This window comes from Mastigoproctus giganteus, chromosome 13 (assembly GCF_048544385.1).
Source record: "Mastigoproctus giganteus isolate SK-2022 chromosome 13, ASM4854438v1, whole genome shotgun sequence".
Classification (NCBI taxonomy): domain Eukaryota; kingdom Metazoa; phylum Arthropoda; class Arachnida; order Uropygi; family Thelyphonidae; genus Mastigoproctus; species Mastigoproctus giganteus.
In genome coordinates this window covers 118830737-118842921 of record NC_143587.1, presented here as the reverse complement: position 1 = coordinate 118842921, position 12185 = coordinate 118830737, and the positions used below count along the sequence as shown (strand labels likewise).

The following is a 12185-nucleotide window of genomic DNA, read 5'->3' as shown; positions in this document are numbered from 1 at the left end:
AGTACATGGAGTAATCATTTGTTAATTAGCCCTAAGTGAACCTATTCAAGTTATGAGTAGTACAAATAATTTTAAATGACATTATTTCTCAGAATTCGCATAACAGAGACAATTGCAGAGGCGGCTGGCGACTCTGATGTATGGGGGTGCTGCTTCAAGTTACTTTGTCTTGGTTATAAGACATGTAGACATAGACGTAATAATAAGTAAGTTAAAAATACTACAAAACAGTAACTGGATACTTACTTACCATTAACAAACTTGGGTAATCTCGAAATTTTATTTAAAAATAAAATCCATTCTTCGGTTTTTATTTTTTGAAAATAAATTACATCCAAGTTTGATGCAAATCGGCACTGCTCACTCTACAGTTCCTTTGACTTGTTTTATCACCTGTAAAAAATGCATATTGGCAACCTGCCAACTAGGCATTGACTCATTGCCTAGTTGGGGCCAAAATGTGAAACTTAGTAGCGCACAGTTCCACCTATGGTTAAACTTCAAAGCTGAAAACGATTTCGGGTTTTTATTCGTTTATTATTGAAATGATATTTTAAAATAGAGGATGAGTATACTATATACGGGACCTGTTCATAAAAATATTCATTGCGTTGCATTATTCTTCACAAAATTTCATATAACTCCGTGCCTGTATATTTTGATTTAAAAAGCTTGGGGTGCTGCAGTTCCGCAGTGACTTCCAACGAGCTGCCCCTGAACAATTGTCAAATGAATTCTTATTCTCGAGCAGTTCTTCTATTAATACTGTAACATTAGGTATTAATAACCCCAGGGGCTCACATCTGGTGAGTATGGGTTTGGCACACCCAGGGTCCTGAGCTGAATATCATCACCTTTCTCTTTCTTGGTGATTCCCTTCTACTTCTCTCTCTCTCTCTCTCTCTCTCTCTCTCTCTCTCTCTCTCTCTCTCTCTCTCTCTCTCTCTCGGGGTAAGTCAGAAATTTTTTTTTTTTTGGCTGGTGCAGCATAAGCCTAAGGCTTCCTTGCATCATATGACTAATAATAACTACAAGGTTAGTCCAATCTATGACCCCGAAGTCCAATCTAACAGTCCCAGACTAACCAAGAGCCGCCAACACCACCCGAAATCTGCCGTGGAGATACTGACAATTGCCCGGGAAGAAGGGCCTGATAGACCTCATTGAGCAACAGAAGACAGCGATAGTTAACCTGAAGGATTACTTCCAGAAACACAGCAGCACTCCACCAGGCCATAAGGAAGATAGAAAGCGGTATACCCCACTCAACCTAAGCGAGGAGGGCCCCCCAACCAGGAGGTACAAACGAAGCTAGAAAGATGGGCAGAGAAGACACTCCATGAAGGTCACATAGATTGGTTACCAATTTTCGTAACTTTATTATTTAAATAAAACTAAATACAACTAGGCTTAATATTTTAAGATTCTATATAATATCGGTGTAAATACACCATAGACAACTCTTAAAGAAAAATTATGATAGTAAGTGTAAAAAGCATCATTTCATCTGTGTCTCATATTGTGCTCATCCTTCACAACGAGTTGTCCATGTATTGCATTACCTCGAATAAGTAACGCTTCACTAATAGAGAACACTACTGTTACTTATTCTCGGTGGGCGCCAACACCCAGATGGCACCGGTTCAAAGCTAGTTGGCTTTTCATCGGCGAGTGGGCAGGTACCCTGGTATCGCAAGTGAAGCGTTTCTTATTCGAGGTAGTGCAATACATGGGCAGCTCGTTGTGAAGGATAAGTAGATATGGTGTGTCTACACCGATATTATATAGTAATGGTTACTGTGTACTTGTACATAGTAAAAAATGGATAAAGGAACTGAAAAATTATTTTATTAGACATTTTTTATTATAAAAGATCATTCTCACAAAAAAAAAATATTTAAGCGCTTGGTCAATTTTTTTCAAGGGAAAAGCTTTAATTCTTTAATTTTCAAATCCTCGTAACTGCGGGGACTCGGATAACGAAACCCCCCCCCCCCTCCCGTATACATCCTCTTCTTCAATGTATGAAGGATAACATAGCCTGGTAGCGAACCTTAAAAGTCCTGAGATTAAGGAAGAACTGCATCATTTGGGGAATGTAACCGCTTGGGCCAAAATTACGTAGGTCTTTGAGATAGCAACGTTCGATACAGTAACCTGAAAGTACAGTGTCCACAAATATCATTTCATTATTTGTGGACCGTACTTTCAGCACCTGGAAACAATGGAAAAAGGTTATAGAAACACGTGCCCGATTCTGAACAGTGATGGGGATATGGCTGTTTGAATTTTGAAAAATGACCAGAGTTTTCAGTGGTAGTACACATAAAATGCTTATTCATAGTAGATTAAATGTTTACATAAAATGCTTATTCATAGTCTTGTATTTGTATGCCGTACATTCTGTTTTTCTCAATCTCTACTACATGTGAACCCCTGGCGCTCGCCGCCGCGATGTATTGTGCTGTTTCTCTGTACTTCACAATACAGATTTATTTATTTATTTATTTATTTATTTATTTATTTATTTATGTTTGCTTATTCTTATTTATATATTATTTTTTTGCCATTGAAAACTTTATGGCTATTTTTAGTAATTCAAACAGCCATAAATCTGTAACTGTTCACAATGGGATACATGTATTTGAACTTTTTTTTTGCATTCTTTACGGGTTCTGAATCTATCCTGAAAGTATGACCTGACCCACAGAGTATTACAGTATTACTCTGCGACCCACATGCTAGTTATGAAACTTTCCAGAAGTGAGAATAACACTACGGGTTTTTAATTAAGAAAGATCGCCACCAAAATTATGGACGAAAACAGTTATTTAGTGAGGGGCATAATAGAGGTCATAATCGATTATATTTTACTCATATCATTTGAATGATTCATTCGATTATGGAAAATCGTTTGATTATTTGAAATCTTTCGATTAAATTATTCGATTTTGCCTATTACTATGTGTATTATTTTGGCATTTTTAATAGATCAATTTTTATTCTCCCCAATATATTTTGTGCAACATTATTGGTTGCCACAAATCCAGCTTCTGAACAGACGTCCTCCTTCGGTCAGCAGTTATCCGGCTTTCCAAGTTTACATAAAATAAACAAATTCTAGTGAACAGGTGTTTATGGTAATTTTGTCCGATTTCTTTAGGTTAGGCTCATCCTTAGTGTGTTTATTCTAAAGTTTGTCCCCATTCAATTTCTGTTGGAGTAGCATAAAAAATACCAATTGACGCTTGTACAATGTACCCTTCTTTCACAGATAACAGGAAAAAATATCTCATTTTCTAATTATTATTATACTGTAATTAACAGCATAAAAATATTCCCGGATAAAGTGGGTTAATGTGTTGCGACACCAAGGATTTCTCCCATCTCCGCGATGCTTACATTGTAGGTGTGCCAGTTCACTGGGAATGCCAGAGATTTAGAAGTGTGTAGGTATGGTATAAGTTTTGTGTATCGTTGTTCTGGTTGGACCAGAGAACACACGCAATTTACAGACAAAATAAATATAGGGGTGGATGTGATCATTTTACAGGGGACCTTAATATCATAATTTTTTTTTTTTTTTTTTTTTTTTTTTGTTTTGTTCATCTGATCATTTAGCCGCTGAACCCCTGCTGAGGCCGAACGTTTCCCCACTTTCGCCCTGTGGAGGCAGACCAGGAACACCCAGTACTTTGTTTACTCTGGCAGGTCCTGCCACCTAGTTTCCTAAGATTTCAGTGGCTAGGACCTAAAAAAAAAAAAAAGAAAGAAGACTAGTATTTTATATATCCCCGGATAATAGGCGTTTTCTTTCTTTGTTTTGTTTCGTTGAGGAGGGGGGTGCTTAGCTGAGGTAGGGCGTTTCCCCCATCCCGCTGTTTTAAAATCGGTAAACCAGTTTACGATTTAAAAACAGCGTCAAGTGGGGGAGGAGGATAAATACCCTAGGCACATCAACCTAGGAAGACAGTGGACGGGGAAAGCAGTGTGTGGCGCCTGTCAATCACTGCTTTGTTTCTGACCGTTAGTTAATATATGGACTTGTACCCAAGATCTCGAGTATTTACCTACTTTAATAATCTTATTATAATAATAACAACAAGAAAATGGGACATATTTTTCGGTATTCTCTTTCAGACTACCAATTGACGCTTGCATTGCATTTACAGTGTAGTGTTCTTTCTCTGAGAATCGCAACTGCACGCACTATCACGTGTCAAGGTTTATGGTACTGGTAGTTAAAGTGTTTTATTATTTATTGTGTGCTCATATAAAGTGCTAAAATGATGAGCATCGTACTTAGAACCGTAGTAAAAAAAAAAAAAAAAAAAAATGTGGCAAAAAGTCGAGCTTAAGCGTATTCTTTATTGTGCAGTTGCATTATTATTATTAGCCATATGGTGCAAGGAAGCCTGATGCTTATGCTGCACCAGCCAAAAAAAAAAAAAAAATTTTCTGAACTCCACAAGAGAGAGAGAGAGAGAGAGAGAGAGAAGGGAATCACCAAGAAAAAGAATGATAATATTGAAGTATCAAACACGTCGTAACTAAATAATAAAAAATTCTGTAGCAGGTACATAATATGCCGCTAGCATATTTAACGTGTTTTAAGAGGGGTTTCCGGAAAGTAAGGTAACACATTTTTTCTCTCGATGATGTTTAATAATACGAAGTTGAAATTACACACCAATAATTAAGTAAACATACACTACTTCTCCACAAAGTCTCCAGTTTTATTGATGCACTTGTCCCAACGATGGATCAGTTTATCAATACCAGTACTGGAGAAGTCCATGCCCAAACCGCCTGATAAACTTCCTCATCCGTGGTGAAATGCTTTCCTGAAAGGTGTTTTTTCAGAGGGCCGAACAAATGGAAGTCTGAAGGCGCTAAGTCTGGCCTGTAGGGGGTATGTGACAGAATTTCCCAACGATTATGGCGCAACCACTCACTAATGGTGTGGGCAGTGTGTATGGAGTTGCGTTGTGGTGTAATAAAATCACACCGCTTGTCAGGAGTCCTGGTCATTTGCGTCGAATGTTGGCGTTCAGTTTTACCAATGTTGCACAGTAAAGCTGTGCATTGACTGTTCCTCCCTTGGGCAAGAAATCCACCAACAGAACGCCTTGGCGGTCCCAGAACACTGTGGTCATGATGTCGATCTTCAATGTCAACACGGCCCGCTTTAAATTCCTTGCACCAAAAACACACCTGCTTCTTTGTCATCACCTTTTCGCCATACACAACAACCAGTTCACGGTCAATGTCACTTGGTGAAGACCCTTTTTGCTTGCAAAAAGCGAATAGCTTCACGAACACCTGTTTTGGACCACACTCACACGGTAGCCGCCATTTTGCAACTGGAATCTGCTGTGAGGCGAGAGTACCGCAACACTGCACTGGCGGTCTTTTTGAACGTTATTAACGGGTCTATCTGTCCACCGAGTTTCATCTCATTTCCTTTCATGAAAAAAAAAAAAAAAATGTGTTACCTTACTTTTCAGAAACCCTTCGGGTGTTAAAAACGTTTTAATTTTCAGATATGAATAATATTTATCGAAAGATCTGATGACATGTCCAAGTGGAAGAGGGTTTTCATAAACGTGCAGAACTCTTTTTCTAGCCTCAGAGTTTAATTGTAAAGAAAAAAAAAAAATTACATTCAATCTGAAAATACCAGGTGACTTGAAACCAGGCGAGTTTTCGAATTAACGCATTTCCCAGTTTCCGAAAGTTTTTTTTTTTTTTTTTTTGTATCTTAAAACCTTAATATTTCTGTTTCTAAATCCCTTAGCTTCCCAACGATATGCTATACGTCCACATTGTCCCGTTTATTACGTGAGAAAATTTCCTTGATCACATGTTCATATTTTCCACTATAGAGATAAGATGAAGCTCCGTGCAATTTCATTAAATTTGATCCAGTAGATAAATTATTGTTGCCATCGTACAAGTTACAATAATTCGCTTCTGGCAGAAACTGAAGGTAACGTCACTTCCGCAACACAATCAAACCTTCCTTTGATTGTGTTCTCCTCTGTTAAAAATTTCCCCTTTGGAGTCCTTAATCACATTAAGATTTGGTTGGAACTTTTGTCTTAAGGACTTAATTACATCATACATCTTTTTAGTGTTGTTTTGTTTATTGTGGTATTCAACTTCTTTACACTTTCAATTGATATGTAATCCTTTGTCCTGGCTTAAACAACACTTGATGACTTTGCATAGTTCCTGATACTCTTCATTTCCTTGTAAACCCTGGGCTTTTGCAGTTCTCCGTTCAATAAATTTAAAAGTGACTTCTGTAATCAAGGCTTCCTGATCTTTGACCCTTTTCTAATGTGTCTATTTGCTGAATCCGTAATAATGCTTTTTGTATTCCCACATTTCCTCAGGCAGCATATCGTCATCTAGTTCTAATAGAGCTTGAAAACGATTGCCTGTTTCAAGCATATAATCATTTGGAATATTTTTTACACCCAGTCGTCTAGGGAAAACCTTATTCGTGATCTGCTTCAGCTTGAGAACGATGTGGAGTAGCTGTTGATCACTGCCACAGTCTGCTCCCGGAAGTGTTTTTGCTGTGATTACACTAGAACACCACCTTTGCTGCATAAGGAAATAATCGTTTTATGATTAGGAGATTTCCATGTGTAGAGCCTTCTTGGGTGCCACTGAAAGCAGGTGTTACATATGACAAGACTGTTCAGATGAAAAAATTCAATTAAACTTTCACCCTGCTCATTTCTAGTGCCAAGACCAAACCTACCACATTTCAGAGTAGAAGAAACTGTCTTGCCTACTTTTGCATTAAAATCGCCCATGAGTATCAACAGATCCTTTTTTGAGACCAGATCAAGAGCTGACTGGAGATTCAGTCAGCTCTTGATCAATAATTTGTTTAAAATTAAAATAATTTAATTTAAAGGTGAGCTGTACAGACTACAATATGCAAAAAAAGCCGAGTAAACATGGGTCCTTAAGTGAATCGTTTTCGAGTTATTGCACATTTCTAGTTGGGATCCACCACTGACTTGTTTGTTTAGGTTAGGTTATGCTCATTCTCTCCCTTTCCCCTCTCTCAATGCTCTGAGACATAGCAAGCATAGTAATACTTGTCAAAGGATAGTCAACATGGAAAGAAGTTACAGCAATGAAGAGTATGCAGACATGCACTTCATGCATGGTAAAGCCAACAGCAGTGCATTAGAGGCTCTATTTTTGTACCAAGAAGCATTTCCCCGCTGAAGGCAGCCCAACAGGTGCACATTCATCAGGGTACATCAACACCTTAGAGAATATGGGCACTTTGCACATGGAGTACAAGCAGGTAGACCCAGAAGCATAACACCGCATGTTGAGGAAAGGGTGTTAGAAAGAATACAACAAAATCCAGGAATTTCGGCAAGGAGGGTTGCTCTGCAAGAGTGCATACTGAGTCATAGCAGTGAATTTTACATCGCCAATTGCTGTACCCCTACCATATCCAGCATGTACACGGTTTCAGCAATAGATTACCCTCCCAGAGTGAACTTCTGTCAGTCATAACAACAGTGTGTCCCGAACCTCCAATTTTTAAACAACATTTTGTTCACTGACGAAGCTGGGTTTACTCATGATAGTATTTTTAATTTTCATAACTTTCACAGGCATCTCCGTAGCCAGGTGGGAAGGAGCAGCAGTGCGTAGCACATGCTTCTTGATTAGACCGGGGTTCGAGCCCGTCACCACCAAATACGGAGGATGCGGAAAGGTCAGGGAATGACCACCGCATATTCCCAGAGCAATATGGCCTTAGTTGCTAATGCTCCTAAAAACCAAAATAACAACAATAAAAAAAAATAACTTTCACGTTTGGTCCAACAAAAATCCTAATGCAATTCACGAGTCACGCATCAGCAATGTTTCTTGTTGAATGTCTGGGCAGGACTACTAGGAGACTGTCTAATTGGACCACACTTTCTGTCAAACAGGCTAACAGGAGAGCTGTACCTTCAGTTCCTGCAGAATGAATGTTCTTTCATACCTTGATGATGATAATGTTCCACTTCAGCAATGCTAGAACATGTGGTTTATATGCATGATGGTGCACTGGCATATTTTGCTTGAGTTGTGACTTGGTATCTAACTAGAAGGTATGGTCAACAGTGGATAGGTAGAGATGGGCCTGTAATGTGGCCTCCCAGATCACCAGACTTAAATCCTATGGATTTTTGTATCTGAGGTCACGTAAAAAGCTTGGTGTACACTTCTGACATTAACACAGTCGAGGAATTGCAGTGTCGGGTTGAAGGAGCATTTCAGCAAATCAGAAATGACCCAGAAATGCCTGAGAGGATTCGCAACTCAATGCAGAGAAGGCTACAAAGCTGCATACGGATGCAAGGACAGCATTTTGAACTCCTTTTGTAACATCTGTAAAATCTTGTGGTGTTGAAACCAAAAATGTATTATCTTATGTTTAATAAAACCACCCTTAGCAAAGCATTCACAGCTTTTTGCTAAATTAGTGCTCCCATAGTCAGTGGCTGATCTTAACAGAAAATATGCATTATCTCAAAAACGGTTCATTTACAGCCCCATGTTCACTGGGACTTTTTTGCTTATTTTAGTTTGTACTTTTTACCTTTAAATTATTGACCATCATTTTTGAAACATCCTGTGTATATATGTTATGAAAACAACAGGGATTACCTTTTTTATTTTTGATATAGGATGCTTCTTTTCCAACCAACTCTCTTAGTCCATATATATATATATATATATATCTATTTATAATTATTGATAAAAAATAAAGAAAGAAAGTTAAAACGACAATAACTGTAACTAATATGTAAATAATATTTATGAGTCAATGGTTGCAAGCAATCATGCAATACACCCATAATGTCTATAATATTAAGGGCAATACACCCATAATGTCTATAATATTAAGGATAATATAAAGAACCATTGGAATAAGTAAATCAATCCAATAATAATACCATCAGGGATCTAAGAAAACGCAAAAAAAAAAAAAAAAAATATATATTATCGCATTTTACTGACAATCTAGATGACTTCAACTGGGGCCAACCACCCAGAATGAAGGCAATAAACGACAAGAGATTCTCTGTTTCTGTGATGATCAGTATATGCTAAGTAATTTAAATTTAACCAAATATAAACCAGTATAGGCCGGATGTAAATCGAATATAAATAAATCGAAAGAAGATAATAAAAGTTAAAAAAATTTTGAAATATTAGAATCAAAAGGTAAGAAATATAAGTCTTTGATTCTAATATTTCAAAATTTTTTTTTTTTAACTTTTATTATCTTCTTTCGATTTATTTATATTCGATTTACATCCGGCCTATACTGGTTTATATTTGGTTAAATTTAAATTACTTAGCATATACTGATCATCACAGAAACAGAGAATTTCTTGTCGTTCATTGCCTTCATTCTGGGTGGTTGGCCCCAGTTGAAGTCATCTAGATTGTCGGTAAAATGCGATAAAAAATATATATATATTTATTTATTTTTTTTTTTTGCGTTTTCTTAGATCCCTGATGGTATTATTATTGGATTGATTTACTTATTCCAATGGTTCTTTATATTATCCTTAATATTATATATATTAGCATAATGAAGTAGTTAAAAAAATAAAAAATGGTACAAAACATTACGAAAATAAATATAAAGCTATCATTAGAGGCAGAAAAATGCACATTCCTCCACATGATGCCCAATGTATAACTGATATTAAATATAAATCAAAATTATTAATGCCAGTAGCGTGGCAAAACTGTTGAGCGTTTCCCTCCTTGAAAAATAATAAATTAAACATAATTAATCAACAGGGATGGAGAAGAAAAGGTAAGACTAAAAAATTGTAGCTGAAAAATCTCCAAATAAATTTAGAAAATTGAATTCAAAATAATAAATCAATTTTAAAATTTAGAGCCAATTACATAAGAGTTTAGCGGCACCCCCCCTCGTAAGGTGCCAGTTCTGGATTACGTGAAATTTCACAAATAGAGACTAAACTAACTACAATAAAATAAAATAAAACCAAAATAAAAATAGATTGACCATTATGCCCCATATCAACAGAGGACCACAAGGCCAATAATGGTCAGGGAATTGCTTCATTTCAGTTGCTAGACAATTGTCACAAAGGCAAACCGATCGAAGGATCAGATGTTACCCGATGCCCCAATCGAACCGTCAATGCAGAGGATTTGAATAGCGGTGGTCCTTATGCAGTGAAAAATAAAAATACAGAACAGACTAGCACTCCAGCACAGAGCCACACCACTGACAATGTAAGCTTAACCAGCTTATATAGACAAATAAATAAAATACTATAGATGGCAGTACAGGCACAGCATAAGCACATCAAACCCACTATATGTATATATATCTTATTGTGGTACAACCATTGAAATCACCACTGGCCACTACTACTTTCGGGACCACTGAATGGCCCAATTTGTCTTTCTCTCTCTCTCTCTCTCTCTCTCTCTCTCTCTCTCTCTCTCTCTCTCTCTCTCTCTCATGCATGCACACATATACAGAAAAGAAATTGATATCAACAACACTTTCATTTTTGTTTAGATGACTATAGTCAAAAACATTAAGGCAATTTTCAAGAAATTCATTGGGCTGGAAGAAAAAAAATAACCTCGGAAAAGTGGTATTTGTATTTCAAACAATGGAAACAATTTCCAGAACAGTATAAAGACATTTTTGTAGTACATGAATAGCTATTTACTATATATGTATTTTTTTGCTACAATCGAAATACTGTACAGTGACCTGAAGGAATTACCTTCAGATTATTCTCCCTTGATTATAAATGCAGTGGAATTTTGGATTACTTGATGAAAGGCAGAATTCTTCCTGTCTCAACAGGAATCAAATTAAGGCCATTATCTATGTAGTGTGTAAGAATGGCAGTAATAACCAGTATTCTATCTGTGAGGGAATTAAGGTAGAGAAAGTGTTGTATGAGAGATCTAAACCATGTCAGAGAAAAACCATTAGCATTAGTAGAGGCATATGATGCAAGAAAGCAAGCTTATGCAGCATAGGCAAAAAAAAAAAAAAAAAACCTGCTCCCATTTCACCCCTCCATTCATTTCAAATACCTGTCCAGTTAATACAAATATTGTATTAGTTAATACAAATAATCTATGAATGCCTAGATTATTTAAAAAAAAAAAGTGGATTTTATCGTGTACCTGTTATCTGAGAGTATATCAGTTATTTTTGAATATTTTATTTAAATGTGTTCAGACTGCTTAACAAACAGCATTATTTCTGTACTCAAATGAAATTACAAGTTTACTCTTGAACAGGATAAGAGGTGATGGTTTTGTATAACCATTTCTAATAAGATTTTTCATGAAGTTTTTCCCCTCTTCTTTATTTAGGAAATCCTCTTTCAAGGAGAGCAAGACATTTAATTGACTTAGCAGCAATGTTGAAATATACTACTGGGAAAAACCCAATGGATTTTGTAGACTATGGAAATTGGTGTGGTCTAGGAGGAAATGGTTCTTTTGTGGATGAGATTGACAGGTACGTAGGACAAAGATTTTATATGTAATCTCTATATTAATTTTGAGACTTATAGACACAGTTTGAAGTTTTAAATTATTGGGTAAAGTAAGACGAACATTTATAATATCAACAATATGAGGGGTGTCTGAAAAGTTTGTGGACTGAGTATGAAAGGAATGAAAAGTATGAGTATGAAATAAAATAGTAGTGGTACAGTGTTAAACATTTCTGTACTTAATGTGTAACACTTCAAATAGTAACTCGCCAAGTTTCATGCAGTTTCAATAATGACTTTTTTTAATTACAGGTCCTGAAGTCAACAAAGTTGTGTGAATGAGGAAAGCTGGATAAAGTCAGTCACAATATGGTCATTAAACATTTTTGAAAAAAAAAAAAAAAAAAAAAAAAGGACTAATGCCAAAGGCAACCCATGAGGATATGGTTACAACATTTCGAGAGGATGCTCTTACTATTCCATGGTTAAGAAATGGGCAGCAGAATTTAAACGAGTCAGGGAGAGCCTGGAAGATGACCCATACTGTGGAAGACCTGCAACATCCATCAGTGCAGAAGTTGTTGACAGTGTGCACAATCTAGTGATGAGTGATTGACGAGTGACAGTTTGGTACATTGC

The 12185-nt window shown here is 36.6% G+C and overlaps 1 protein-coding gene across 1 annotated transcript in view; it reads left to right on the top strand.

Moving 5' to 3' along the window:
• Positions 1–12185, top strand: part of LOC150076395 (phospholipase A2 Scol/Pla-like) — a 35084-nt gene that overhangs the window by 10665 nt on the left and 12234 nt on the right. The window contains exon 2 of the mRNA XM_090387349.1: positions 11422–11569. Within this exon, the coding sequence (XP_090243475.1) occupies positions 11422–11569 (148 nt within the window). The remainder of the gene's footprint in view (positions 1–11421; positions 11570–12185) is intronic.